Source organism: Balaenoptera ricei, chromosome 1 (genome assembly GCF_028023285.1).
Source record: "Balaenoptera ricei isolate mBalRic1 chromosome 1, mBalRic1.hap2, whole genome shotgun sequence".
NCBI classification, from domain to species: domain Eukaryota; kingdom Metazoa; phylum Chordata; class Mammalia; order Artiodactyla; family Balaenopteridae; genus Balaenoptera; species Balaenoptera ricei.
The window spans coordinates 97,158,131-97,173,064 of NC_082639.1; the positions used below are offsets into that span (position 1 = coordinate 97,158,131).

Here is a 14,934-nt window from a genome sequence, read left to right on the forward strand (position 1 = left end):
GTGGGGTGGCCTCTGTGCCCATGGCAGGTAATGGGCTCCATGGAGGGAGGGTGCGTGGTGTTGTAGGGCCCACACAGACTCTGGTATCAGGGCTAGTGGCTGCTGCTTTTCCTCGCTGTGTGACTTGGGGCATGTGACTTAACCTCTCTGAACCAGTTTCCTCATTTGTAAGGGAAACTGGGAGGGGAGATCAAAATTATTATGGGGTATTGTGCCCCCCCTCCCAAAGGATATGTTGCAGTCCTAACCCCCAGGATCTCAGAATGTGACCTTATTTGGAGATAGGTCTTTACAGAGGTAATCAAGTTAAAACGGGTCATTAGGTGGGCCCTAATCTAGCCTCCAGAACTGTGAGACCGTAAGTTTCTGATGTGTAAGCCACCCAGTTTGTGGTACTTTGTTATGGCAGCCCTAGTAAACTGATACAGTCATACTCACCAGAAGACGCAGAACAAACATCTGGCCTACAGCAAAGACTAATCCCCACTGGGGTAGAAGGAAGGGGCTCCTTCTCCATTCCTGCCCCCATTTTCTTCCAGAGCAAATGTTCCTTGTCTGACAAGCTGTGTTCTGTGAGACCCTGCTTGGGGGAGGCAGCTGTGGTGTCAGGGGGAGGCCACAGGCTCAGGTCCCTGCCTACCAAAGAGTAGACGGTGACACCTGGGACAAGTCATTGAACTTTTCGGAATCTCAGTTTTATCAACTCTAAAGTGAGGCAAACACCCAAACCTCCTCGACTATTTTGAAGGGTTATTGTGAGGTTCAAGTGAGATAATGATGTGTATGGAATCATTTTATAACCCCCCCTCAGCATTAATTACTACTGTGGTTATTCCTGGCATAAGAAGGAATTCTGAAGACACAGCAAAGTGTCCATAGGGGAGCATGGAAGGAGGCATCCCTGCTTTGTGGGAAAATGCGATACTGTCCTAAGGATCCCACAGAGGCAGAAGCCAGAGGCTTGCTCAGGATTGTTCCGAGTACCGTGCCACCCTGAGCTCAGGTATCCTGCCACCAAGTGGCAACAGGAATCCTGCGTATGTTTTGAAACTTTTTTTGAGATCTCATGGAGGGGAGGGGTGTGGGGCAGAAATCTACTAATTATTTAGTGCCAGTTCTATGAAGGGGGCTTTGTAGTTGACATCTCACTTAATTCTCTTGAAGAATTACCCCTAATAACCCCAACTTATAGTTGAAAGGATTGAGTCTCAGGGAGTTTGAGCAACTTGGACTTGTAATGTAAGGACTGTCAAGCCTGGGCTCCTTACACATCCTGACTTTCCAGATCCAACACGGCCATTTCTACTTGTGGTTCCCTAGCAAGTAAAGTGCTCCAAGCCTACTTAACTTAAAAAAAGCACCCATCTGTCATTAAACATTTGAACTTGAGCATTTCATTTACAGATGGTGTTTTTGAGAAAATTATAACAAACCTCAAGACATCCGAACACCTCTTTCCTTCACAAGGAACTATTTTTAGTCTTAGCTTTTCCCCTCTTTTTGCCCCTTTATCCAGTTTCAAAGAGTTGCAGCTCTTTGTTCTTTCTACTCACTTATATAAGCTTTTTAAAAAATGCCTCTTCTGTTACCAACATGCTAGACTTCCAGCCCCGGCCAAAAACCTTCCCTTCCCCTCAGTGCCTCTCTGCCACCCCAAAGAAGAGAAAGAGAGCTACACGCCTGGCCTCTCTCTCCACCTCCTGCAGTGAGGTCCTCACTCTCTCTAAGACAAGGCCAGATGAGCCTCTCCTGGAAAATGCAAAACCCTGTTTTCCCCTCTCTCCACTCAAAGGGAAGCATCTTGGTACTTGATCCTTCAGAACTGGAAGGGAACATCACTCTCCCTTTGCTCTCTCTGGCAAGAGGATTCTCCAGGACTAGAATTCGTGTCAATGCTGGCAGGACTGCCCTCCTGGGCTTCAGATTCTTTCCCACTAGAATGTGCCGACACTTCTAATGGAGCAGAACGCCTTCGGGGAGACTGAGCTACGTTTATAGCCTCCCCTTTGTGGGCTCCATCCCAGGACTAGTTAGTGGGTGGGCTCATGCGGGCTTGGTTCCCCTTGAGTCTAAAGGGGCCAGGGAGTGGGAGGGGTGGCTGGCTTTTCATTCACAGGGAGAGCTCAGAAAGTTGACGTTTTATCAGGAGGCACAGGCCTCAGACCCATCCTCAGGGAGGGTGTGGATTTCTGGCTCTTCTGAGAAGGCTGTTTCCACTCCCTGAGGACAGAGACCCCTCTCAGTCTCTGTAACCCCAGAGCCTTTTTTGGTGTCTGGTGCATAGCAGGGATGGGGTGAATGTTGGAGGAGAGAGCGAGCATGCTGTCTACATGCCTAAGAAAGTGAACTGGGCACATGGTGGGTGTTCATTATCTTCTCCTGCTTGGAATCTCAGAAAACAGAGAATTCAGGGCCTGAACAGAAGATTCTGTGTCAAGAAATTACTTCAACCCAAACTCTCCAGGTAAATGGGTCAATTTGTGGGAGTGTAGGGGGGAGTCAGGGGCCTCTCAGTCCGCCCTCCTGTGGCCTCAGTTCTGCCTTGGATTTTCCCTTTCTTTCTCTTCCTCCTTTCCTCCCTTGATTTGTTGAGCATCTATTACGCACCAGACACTGTGTTGGGATGTTAACATTAAAAAGGCACAGGCCCTTGAAGGGTTTACCACCTGCAGGGGAGTTTTTATCTTAGGCTTCAGGCATCTCCTCCTACTTTGCAGCATGTTTTACCTTTTGGTAAGGAATTTCATATATTATCTTATTTAATTCTCACAATAACCTTGGGAGTTTTGTATTATTTATTTTTCAGCTATATTTATCTTTTCCTGTTATATTTATATTTATTCTTCCTGTTGACAATAGAACAATAGGGTCAGGTGGGAAGGAGGGGGCTCAGAAGAGCAGAAGATCCACACAGAGTCCCTAAGGAGGATGGCTGTCATCCCTCTGCGTGCATCTGACTGACACCTCAGCGCTGGAGTGAAATAGCATTCATTATCCGGTGACATTTCTCAGGCAGCTTCTTACCTCTGCCTCCCCTGAGATGCAATAACAAAGATTCGTCTGATCTTCCTTTCCCCCATCTCCCTGGCTCCCTGCACCTCCAGTTCCTTTTCATCCCTGCGTTTGAGGGCAAACGTTCTCCTGTCTCTAGGATGTGCCGGCCGGGCAGACTCAGTGGTCTCTGGGGAGACGGGGTGGCTTCCTTCCTCTCACTTCAAAGGGACTTTGGAGCGCTGCACTCCACGGGGTGAATGCATGTTATTTTTTAGGGGGCTGGAATCAGCTTCTGGGCAGGAGCACTTTGGGTGTCTCTTTCCTTTCCATCCCAGGACCTGAAGGGTGGGGCTGGCGAGAGGGCTGTTGGGTGCCTTGGCACCAGTGGGGGGCGCACTCCTTCCCCAGAAGCTGCTGTGGAGGTGGGCCTGGAGGACTCCATGGGAGGAGGGCCTGCTGAGGTGGGCGAGGGCTGGGCAGACAGGGCACGACGGGGAGCAGTCCAAACTGACTGGGGAGGCTGGACATCCGGGATGCTTGAGCCGAGCAAACTTTTGAAGGCTCAGCTGTTCCACTGGAAAGCTTGTGAAGGGATCCGAGACAGGGAGACCTGCAGAGTGGGGCTTCTTGCCATCCTCTATCCTGTCCACCAGACCGAGCAGCCCCAGAGGGAGGGGACAGGAAGATTTCCCTAAAGATGGCTGGAGCATGCTCTAGGCCAGGCCTCCCCTGGGCCCCTTCCTGGCTACCCCCAGGCCCCAGAGCCCACCCCCATAATGCCTTCAAGGGGCACCTACCCATCATACTCTTCATTATGGAATATCTGGTTTCAGCCTGAAGGTCTAGGATTTGGGGGAGAGTGGGAGTAGGAGGAGAACAAAATCTTAACAGGCCTACAGAGTGGCTTGGTTTGGTCTCTCTAGGGTAACTGGGAGGGAGAGCTTAAAGGGACAATTCATTAATTCAGAAAAACACTTATTGAACACCTGCTCTGTGCTGAGATAGGCCCTGGGACAAAAATGCCTATCTTTTTGATCTAACATGTGAGGAATTAAAGATAGTAATTAGATACAAAGATGATTATATGTATTTATGTATTTTTGGTTAGACGGTGATAAGGCTGGGCCCTGGGGACTGCCGTGCTCCCTCCCCATGGAGAATGCTTGCTTGTCCAACAGAGGCCAGCAGACAAGGGCGATGGACAGAAGTGACGAGAACTCCGAAGGTGGCGTGTGAGTCTCCAGGCCCAGTAGGCCTACCATCAGCTCTCCTACATTTCTCAGTCATGTGAGCCAATAAAGCCCTCTCTTTTGGTTCCATTTGATTGGGTTTCTGCCACCTGCAACAGGAAGCATCCTGCCCATCGCATTCCTGCACCAGCTTGTGCCCCATCAGGGAGTGCTGAGCAAGTCGCGGGGAAGTTCTTCCCAGCAGCCTGCTGAGGCAGGTGTAACTCTGTCTGTGTTTTTAGATTTGGAAGTAAGTTCAAAGAGGTTGAGTACAAGTATAAGAATGAGAGAAGTAAGAAGTCACAAAAGGACATGTCTCAAACAGAGGGCAGGTCCTAAGCAGCCACTTTGGCCACCTGCGGAGGTCCTGAGGAGCCTGGTTGGCCAGTTTGGGTGGGAGAGGGTTGCTGGGAGGACTTTGAGACTACTCACTGCTGTGGAGGGAGGGGGGAACTGCCCTGTTTGCTGTGAGGTTGGCCTTTTTTTAATCTCCATTTTCCATGTAAGGAAACTGAAGCTCATTGAGGCCAAAGTCATACAATTGTTAAAAATTCAGCCAGGTCCTTCGATTCCAAGTCCAGGGAGCTTTCTACTCAAAAAATCCTTAAGTTTTTGAAACTCTTTGTGGTTTATAAAGCACTTTTCAAAGAGAATGATGAATAGACACAACTGTTAGTCCTGACTTGCACGGTTCTTCGCAAAGATAGCTGGCATGATATGGTAGAAAAGAAAACACAAGATTTGGAAGCCTTCTGCAAATTGTAGCACTCTCTGAAAATGCTTCTGTTGTTTCTCTTACGTTATTTGCATATTTTTACTGTGAAAATTTAAGGGGCTACTTTTGTTCTTTCTGTGTCCTTATTCAGTGGCTATAAATTGTCTGCCACACAGTAGGAGCTCAATAAATGTTAACTGGCTGAATGAAGCCTCAGGCCTTGCTCTGCCCTCCTTAAGACAGGCTTCTCTGAGCCCAGCTGCTGACCAGTCCTTCCCTCCTTTATGAGAGGGGGAATATCCTTCCTTCTGTGTTTCGCACTTGACCCCCTCGGCAGCCCTGTCCTGTCTGCCCTGCCTCTCTCCTTTCCCTCTGTCAGTGAGTCACCTTGGGTGCTCCACTGTGGACCACAGATCTCATTGCAAACAGGAGGCTGGGCAGATGGATGGTGAAAGGGGATCCCATTGCCCATCTCCCTGGGTTGCTGGGGAAGAAATAAATGACTCAGTGCTGGCCCACAGGGACTGTGACACCAGCCCTACTGGCAGCAGCAGCATGGGGGGTGGAGGGCTTGCTTCTGCAGCCCCGCTCCCTGACTCAAGCCTGAAGGTCCGGACCTGCTTTCTGGGCCTCAGAAGCCTCTGATCAGACCTCCTAACCTTGTGGGGTAACTGGATTAGCTGGAGAAAAAGAGTGGTTCCCTTTGTCCTGCTAGATTGGACTCTTCTTGCAGGATCCCAGGAAGAAAATGGCTGGGGCTGCAGGCTCCAGGGCTCTATCTTGGCCTCTGGGGGCACTGGTCCAGTCTGCTCTGGGGCCTCATTATCTTACCCTGTTTTCAGTATGTGAAGGTGTAAGGCCAGCATGTGGCTCAGCCACTGAACATGGAATCAGAGAGAATAAGACAGCAGGGGCCTTAGGAGAAGAGCCTCGCTGCTCCCAGGAATGCACCAAGCCTGTCTGCATGACACAGCTCCACTTCCTTGCTCCAGCAGAAGCTGTTCTCCAGGTTAGGGTGCTCTGGGCAGGCAGCCTGGTGGGATACACTTTGGCATCAAAGAGACCTAAATTCACATCCCTCTGTACTGCTTCCTGGCCGTGTGTCCTTGAACCTCTCTGAACCAGTTTCCTCACGTCCCAAAATTGGAGAGCTGACGTGAGAGGGCAAAGGGTTTCTCTGTGGGGAGAGGTTTTGGTGTAAAAGATTATGAAGACGTGGCTCCCAGAAGGCAGAATGTGGTCATGTGGGCTCTTTCGTCAGATATGCTTTGGATTCTGGGCAAATAGTTTTTGCAAGGGCCTGGTGTATATAAAAATTTACATCACCCCAAATCAGAGTGCAATCACCATCCTGGCATCTGAGCTTGTGTGATCCTGTAAAAGAAATGCCACAAAAGACAGTGGGAGCAATCTGTTCACCAGACCACCATCTTGGCACTGGAGGCTGACACAGGGGTTCAGGGTAATCCCACAGGTGGAAGTCCAAGACATCTGGTCAACCCCACATGCTTGGAAGTGAAGTGTGGGTAAAGAATTGGAGAATGACCTGAAGAGGAAGAATTGAAAGGGAGCTTAGAAAATTGTGAGGAAGACATTCCAAAGCCCAGAACTCTGAAGCTCAGGCCTGGGATAGGAGTCCAGCTTGCCCAGGTCCAAGGGCTGTAAAGCCAAGGCTAGATCTTTCCATGACTCAGTGCTAAATTACATCTTGGGTTTAAAGTGCAAGAAGGAGATTGAGACTTTTAGAGCAGGTGGGGGACTTAAAATGACTAAGTCCAGCTTCCTAGGGCCCAGACTAAGGACACAGGAAAGGAAAGAAGCAGCTCTCTCCCACACCCGTTCATCTGTTAGACTGTCCTGAAGTGGAAGCTGTGTGACGGTACCTGGGCTGCAGTTGTGTGGATCTGGGTGTGTTCCAGGGCTGTGTGCTGTGGGTGTGCAGTGGCCTGCAGCCCAGGGGGCATTATTCTGGTGTTGACTCGCCTTTGAGGCATGGCCAGACATTGAGTATTGGATCCGAGGAAGGCACAGGCCTCCTTACTTGAGGGGTGAGGAGGGAGGGACAGAGGGGAGACTATCTTTCCTGCCTTTTGGGGAATCCCAACTCCATTCCCCCATCCTGGGAGCTTGATGGGCTGAGCAAGATCCTCTCCCAAGAGGGCAGTTCTTCAGTTCCTGTGACAATAGCCCTCCTTGGGGGTCGGGGGGTGGCTGGCCTCTGCACACATATCTTAGGGTCCTGCTGTTCCTGCCCCAGCTGCCCGACAGGCTACTGGTCAATTCCTGATGATTCAGTGGGAGCTGAACCCCAAGGCAGGTGGACTTTCCTGGAGCAGCTCTCCAAGGCCCTGGTATATATACTTCCCAAACTCAGGGTCCCAGTCTTTGCACAAATTCATGGAGATGGGCCAAGAGAAAAACATCTGGGAATGTTTCTGCTTGTCCACTGTCCAAGGGAGGGACTGAGGAGCAAGGGGACCAGGCCGGCATTGCCTCCCAGGCTGCACGGAGAAGGGGGACCCCGCGGGAAGAGTGTGCTTGCCCAGAAGTTTGCCTCCTGGATCCTCTGAAAGACTGACCCCTCAAGTTCCTCTCCTCCTGCACCCAATTCTATCACATTCTCTTCATTAGTAGAAAGAGCACCAGACCAGTAGGTAGGAGACTCAGGCTCCAGCATTGACTGTGTCACTGTTTCTGGGTGATCTTAGGTAAGTTGCTGTCTCCTGGTTTGTTCATCTGCAAAGGGGAAATAATAATCAAATCTGTTCTACTGGTTATTTTTAGATGCAGTGAGATAATGTAGGTGAAAGAGCTTTGGAAAATGTACACAATGCTACACAACTGTATGGTATTATTATCAAACAACTCTGAGCACTTACTCATTGCTCATAGCCATCCCTGGCCGTTTAATGTGCTTCCTCTTAGGGACACCAGAGCCAGGGCTTCTTCCTCTTTAATGTGACAATGAATCACCTGGGATTTTGTAAAAATGCAGATTCTGATTCAGCAGGTCTGAGGTGGCCTTTGATTCTGCATTTCCTTGCTTCCAGGTGTTGCTGATACTGCTGGTCTTGGGGACCACAGGTGAGTAGCAAGGATGTGAACTACCCCCTCATAGGAAAGGACCTTTCTACAGTCGATTGAAAAGACACAGCTCAGAAAATACAGCAGAAGTATCAGTTTATTAAAATAGCTTCCAATCAATGATGGCCTGTTGGTCACAAATGATATATTTTGGTTTCCAAAAAGACAGAGAGCAAGAGGTGGGCAGGGGAGAGAGACACAGAGAGACCCGGGAGATTCAGGGGGCCAAGAAGCCCTGGACACATCACTTCCTAGACTTCTCTGCGGAGCAGCCACTGTTGGTCTTACTAAGAGAGTCTGTGCTGCCCATTCTTGAGCCCACACTGTTGAGGAGTTTGTCAATTTTTCCTGGGATGTTCTGCTTCTCCTCAATCTCAGTCTCCCGATGGTAAAAGTAGTTAAAGTTGGAGACAATGACAGGCACAGGGAGGGCAATGGTGAGGACCCCTGCGATGGCGCACAGAGTACCTACAATTTTCCCCCCTGGGGTGGTTGGGTACATGTCCCCATAACCCACAGTTGTCATGGTGACCACCGCCCACCAGAAGCCATCAGGAATGCTAGAGAAATGGGACTCTGGCTCGTCCACCTCAGCAAAGTAGACTGCACTGGAGAAGAGGATGACGCCAATGAAGAGGAAGAAGATGAGCAGCCCCAACTCCTGCATGGAAGCCTTCAGCGTCTGCCCCAGGACCTGCAGCCCCTTGGAGTGGCGGGAGAGCTTGAAGATGCGGAAGACCCGCACCAGGCGGATGACCCTCAGGATGGCCAGGGACATGTTCTGCTGGGCGCTCGGCTCTGTCTCCCAGACCAGCTCTGTGATGAGGGTTGCAAAGTAGGGGATGATGGAGATGATATCGATGATGTTTATGATGTTCCTGAAGAAGTCAGTCTTGCTGGGGCAGACCACGAAGCGGAGCACCAGTTCGAAGGTGAACCACACGATGCAGGTGGACTCCACCATGAAGAAAGGGTCGGTGAACATGGTGTGGGAGAGGACTGTCTTGCTCATGTTGAGGCTGGGGTCTCTCACCACCTTCAGTTCCCTATCGTCTCGGATCTCGGGAAGTGTCTCCAGGCAGAAGATGGTGATGGAGATGACCACGACCAAGACAGAGACCACGGCCACACCACGGGCAGCGCTGGAGCTCTCAGGGTACTCGAAGAGGAGCCAGAATTGCCGGTGGATGTCGTTGGTGGGGAGCAATGTTTTGGGATCTTTGATGAAGCCTTCATCCTCTCGGAACTGGTCCATGGCCTCACTGCCCAGTTCATAGAAGGAGATCTCATCAGCAAAGACGTCGATAGGGACATTGGCCGGGCGCCGGATTTTCCCACCAGACTGGTAATAATATAGGATTCCATCAAAACTGGGCCGGTTCCTGTCAAAGAAATACTCATTTCTCATGGAGTCAAAGAACTGCATCCTTTTCTCCCAGTCTCCCAGGAGGGTCTCTGGGAACTGATTGAGTGTTCTGAGCTGGGTCTCGAACCTTAGCCCAGCAATGTTGATGATCACCCGCTGGTTTCCTTCATTCAAGGCCACTGGCTCAGGCCCTGGGGGATCGATGTAGTCTCCTGGGAGCTTGGAGAAGGCCGTCTCATGGTTGGTGCTGTCGTTGATGAGGATATTCCAGTTGGAGAAGGAGCTGCTCCCAGGTTGGCCTTTCGGGGTGGTTAGGTCAAAGTCTGTGGTGTAGCCTGGCTCTTCCTGGATTTCATCTGAGTTATCAAAATTGACCAGGGCAACCTCCATTTCTTTCCAGCCACACGCATCCATCCTAGGGGAGTCAGGGAAGCAGCCTGAAGACCCTCAGTCTTCCCTGCCTGCTGTGAGCTGTGGAGAGGAAGAAGGGCATCATGCAGGAGCCAGGATAGGGCACAGCTGGCTCTTGATCATTGAGGTAAGTTTTCCAACGGATTAAAAAATGGTTTACTTTTAGCTTGGGATGGAACCTTGTACTTATTTTGGCAACATGCTTCTTGAAATCCATTTGCTCCCTCTGAGTCTGCACACACTAATAATTAGAAGAAATTGCAAAGACGGAGCCTGGCTGAGAGGGGAAAACTTCCTCCTGCCAAAGAGGGTCTCTGTACACCGTGGCAGAGAGAGGCCATAATGAAGAAGTTCACGATTCTTAATAAAATGTATAATTTTGTACTTGTATGAAGTCCTCCAGTTTACCCAACACTTTTCATGCCCAATCTCATCCTTAACTTTTTTCTTTTTCTCACACTTAACTGCCAGTCCCTCACATATTCTGTTGGGTATTGTATCTTCAAAATATACCTAGAGTTCAACCATTTCTTAACACCTCCACCGCTACCTCTTGGAGCCAGCTGGGATTCTGTGGGGAAGGGTGAACAAGAAGATGGAGGCTGGGTGGGCAACCACTGTCCTCCCCAGCAATCAGCCATCTGTACCTTAGCCCCTCCTCTGTAAGTAACTCCTAGGGTTGTTTTGAGGGTACATTAACTGAGATAACATATGTAAAATGCCTGGTGGAAAGATCATTAAATTTATAACCATTGGTTTTGTGAACTTCCCCACATAACAGGGACTTTAGAAGCCAATAGCCACTGGTATGTTTCTGGCCTAAGTCCAAGATGTTTATGGGAAATGATTTCATTAAAAATCATTCAGGCAGTGGGAAGTAAGTAATTGTGTGTGTGTGTGTGTGTGTGTGTGTGTGTGTGTGTTGGGGGTAGGGTTAAGGAGAGCATGCCCAGTGAGCTTGGATGTCCACAAACATAGACTAAAAGTCCTTCCTTAGGTCCATTCAAGCTTTGATTTCAACATAAGAACACTGAAACCAGGCAGGCTGGGGGTCAGGGTGGGAGAGGTAAAATCTGTAGTGCTCATTGCCTTGAAGTAGTTTCATTTACAGATGACAAGGGTATCCTGTAGGGTACAGTGTTGTAGTCTTTTCAAAGTGATTCCACATTCACTTAAATGACAATAATCATGTGAGGTTGGAAAATGTTATTTCCATTTTACAGATGGGGAAACTGAGTCACAGGAGCCAAGTGACCTTCCCAAGGTCACACAACTAGTGGCACAGAGACCCGACATGAACCTGCCTCCTGGCCTGGGAGACCCACTAGACCACGGGTGCCCTGCATGGAAGCTGAGGCCTCGTGGGGAGATGCAGGCCAGGGCCTCAGAAGTGTGGGAGCTCAGAGCTCTTTCAGTCCCACGCCCTCCTTTCTCAGCTCAGGGCAATGTGTGGGGTGAAGAGCTCAGGTTAGGGTGGCCTGCCCTGCCTCTTGGGAGTGTGCAGCCTTTGCAAGCTGCCTAATTTCACTGAGCTGCAGCTTCCTGGGCTGTGGAATAGGGAGAATGTGCCCACTGCTGAGCATGTCAGGTATCATGTGAGGAACAGGGCGGTTGGAAGGCAGGATGGAGCAGCGGCTGAGAATGCTGAGACCTGAGCCAGTTGCTGTGAGCTGGAATCCTGGCTCTGCACACAGTAAGCCCTGGAGAAATATCTGCTATTCCTTCACATTGATCCATGTGATAATTTAGAAGGTCCCATCCTGGGCCATTTGGCTGCCGGGCAGAGGTGGGACCAGGACTCCAGCCCTGTGTCCACCTTGTGACTTCAGAGCAGCACTTTCTTCTTTGGAATTCTGGCCCTGGGTGAAGTTTTGGGGTACTTCCTTCTTGGGGTGAATCCCACCCCATTTTATCCAGACTGAGAGGAAGAGGTACATCTGGGGGCTCTGGGGCAGGGACTTGGAACCACTTCCAAGTGGCTAGAGTGGGCCCGTATCAGGAGCCTTCTCCTTCTTATCAGGGGGCAGAAGGCGTGTGGGGATGAGGGAGAGCTTCTTTGGCCAAAGTAACTTCCTCTCCTGGGAGCCAGGCCACTTCTCTTCCCCACTCCCCCTCTCCTCTTTGCTGCTTCCACCCCCAGCTCAAAGTGACAGATACGGGGGTGGCTGAAGATGGTCAGGTGGTGCAGGAGGGGGTGGAACAGTGCCAAATTCAAACAGCATATTCTGCGGTCTACAGAGGTGTGCTGTACAGTTGTTCCACATGTTACATTTAGATTAGCAGATATTGGTCATTATAGACAGAGGGAAGAGAGAACTGGTCTTGGGAACAAGAGACCTGGCTTGAGGCTCTGCCCCAGCACTTAGGAGTTGTCTATTTTTGAGCAAATCACTGGATTTTTATGAGCCTCAGTTTTCCGATCTGTAAAATGGGGAAAATAATGATAATTCCCACCTCAAAGATCGTACTGAGGACTAAATGAGGTAATGACAGTGAGAACACTTAGTAAATTACTGCAAAAATGAAAGGAATTACCCTGCCTAGTCCCCTCCCCTCTGTTCCATACAATACAACATATCTGTGGGCAGAAAGCACATTCTGTGTGGCCTCAAGTGGCCCCAGGAGGAATTCTCAGCTCACTGTCCTCTGATCCGCTCTCCCGACCCTGCCTGCTTGACTTTGTGCCTGTTTTGCTTCTGCCTGGCGTCCACATTCCCTTCCTCTGTCTCTCCTCTTCCTCCCTGCCCATCTGGGGACTGTTCAGGTCCTGCTTGTCTGACGAGCCTGGCCTGGCCAGTCCAGCTTGGAGAGTCCTCTGCCTGCCCTGAGTCCCGGCCTCCCTGCCCAGATCGCTCACGTTTGCACTCAGTTTGGAGGCCCCACGTCCACAGGGTCAGCCTCAGCGCTTCTGCTCTCTTGTGACTTTTGAGAGTGCAGGAGTGTCTTATGGTTTTTCCTTCTGTCCTGCACGGTCTTGGGGGACAAGATTCACCTCTGGTGATCCCCACCTGCATCACCCCAGTGCCCAGCTCAATGTGGCTGATGAGGGTCAGGGTGGTGTAGGAGGTGGTGGGCAGTGCCAAGTTCAAACAGGGTATTCTGTGGATGTGCAGTGAATAGCTGTTAAGCAGGTGAATGCATCAGTGAAAAGAGAAGTGAGAAGTTCATGCTCACAGGAACAGGGATCATATCTGTTTCGTGCACCATTATGATTCCAAGACCTAGCCCAGGGCTGAGCCCAATTAACCTTTGGTGAATGAATGAATGAGGGAGGAATGAACGAAGTGAGGCAGATAGCATCCTGGACTTGCACTGCTTCCCCTGCTTTATGATCCCTGACAACTTGTATTTCCTCATCAAGGCTCCATTTTTAAAATCTGTAATAAGAAAATACACTGAGTCAAAGAAGGCAGGTAAAAAAGGGTACATATAGAGTAGTTCCATTTATACAAAATTCTAGAAACAGCAAACTAACCTAGAGTGACAAAAAGCAGATCAGCAGTTGCCTGGGGATGGGGGTGGGGAGGGAGAAGAAGGGATTACCAGGGGGCCAAGGGAACTCTTTTCGGGATGACGATTATGTTTATCTGGATTGTGGTGATGGTTTCACAGAAGTATACATATGTCTAAACTCGTCAAGTTGCACACTTTAAATGTAGTATGCATCATTTTATCTCAGTACAGCTGTAAAAAAAAAAAAAAAAAGGCAAACAGCAAACAAAAACAGGGAATAAAAGTGTATCGTCCTCTGATGAGTCTTCAAAGTTTTTGTAAGGACTAAAGGGGATATGGGGATGCTTTGTAAACTGCATGGGTCACGTGGAAGGAGGGGGTCACTCTAACGTAGAACCCACCTCAATGCCAGTGCCATGCCCTCATGCTGCAAGGGCTCAGCAGATAATTTAGAAAGTGAAAGCACCCTGGAGCCAGGGCTGAGTGAGGCCCCCAGGGACACCCAGCAGGCTGCACTTCTGCAGAGCGGGCAGTGGGAAGTGTGCACACGTCAAGGCAGCCCCTGGCCCCGGCAGGCCGGCTCCCCTCAGCTTAGTGCTTGGCATTTCGTCTGTTTGGTGGCAGGAGACAAGCCACTGCCTGCACCGGGAAATATCCACTCCTCTGGAGAAGTTTCATTCTACCTTAAATGGGCCTTTGCAATTACCATTCAGGGGAGCCAAGATGGAAGTTGGTTTTGACCTTGGGTCACCCTCCTCCCCCCATACTGGCCCCCTGGGAGGAGATGGACACTCTGGGTGGGGTGGGGCACCCCAGTGAGGGTGGGCTGCAGGGCTGGGGTGCTTGGGGGCCAGCTCCCATCGCGTCGGGCAGCGTCCTGGAGCCTCCTCTGCTTGCTGTTCTCGATAGCTTTCCCTGAGTCTTGCATCTTTTCATCTGCCCAGCATTCTAGGGCTTCGATAGAATTACCAGTACTCAAGGCTGAACCGTCACCCACAGCTGAAGTGATCGTAGTATTCAAGAGTCTTCTACGACGTCTGATTCCATTCATAATCTCCGCCTTGCCTGGCACAGTGCTGAGACAATGTGGTGGGTTGAAACAACCTCTTTTCCCCTCTGAACATACTTGTGTTTTCCTCCCTCCAGGCCACTATTTGTGCAGGTCCTGCCATTTGCATCCCTTCCTTCTGCCTTCGCCTGAAGATACAGCTTTCCCTAAGGAGTCAGGTAGAGGTACTCTTGCTCTCCTGAGAATCCCCGCACAAGGTTTTGGCACATTATTTGAACCACGTCTCATCTACCCGGAGCCCTGTCATCTTCTGGTCCCTCGGCATCTTTGTACAGGGGGGAAGGCTGGTCCACTCACTGTCCCCAGTGCATCTTACACCTCCCCCTCTTCTGACCTTTGCTCCTTCCCCTCCCCCAGAGCCAGATGGGTTTGGGTTTGAATCTTAGCTGTGTGCTCAGTAGGTACATGGCCTTGGGCAAATCACCACCTCCATAAACAACGCTTTCTTCCTCTCCAAATGGGTCTAATCACAGCTTCCCTCAGGGTTCTTGGGGGAAGAAGAGAGAATGTATGTTGTGAATAGCACGCAGGACACACAACAGGCATCGCTAGATGGGAGCTGCTATTGTTTACACCCCGTCTGTCCTGGGAAGCCTTCGAGGCTGCCCGGTGT

General features: G+C 50.3%; 1 protein-coding gene across 1 annotated transcript; it reads right to left on the reverse strand.

Moving 5' to 3' along the window:
* Positions 1-8,266: 8,266 nt before the first annotated feature.
* KCNA10 (potassium voltage-gated channel subfamily A member 10) lies at positions 8,267-9,802 on the reverse strand. Its single transcript, XM_059900951.1, has one exon. The coding sequence runs from the start codon at positions 9,800-9,802 to the stop codon at positions 8,267-8,269; it is 1,536 nt and encodes a 511-aa protein (XP_059756934.1).
* Positions 9,803-14,934: the final 5,132 nt, after the last annotated feature.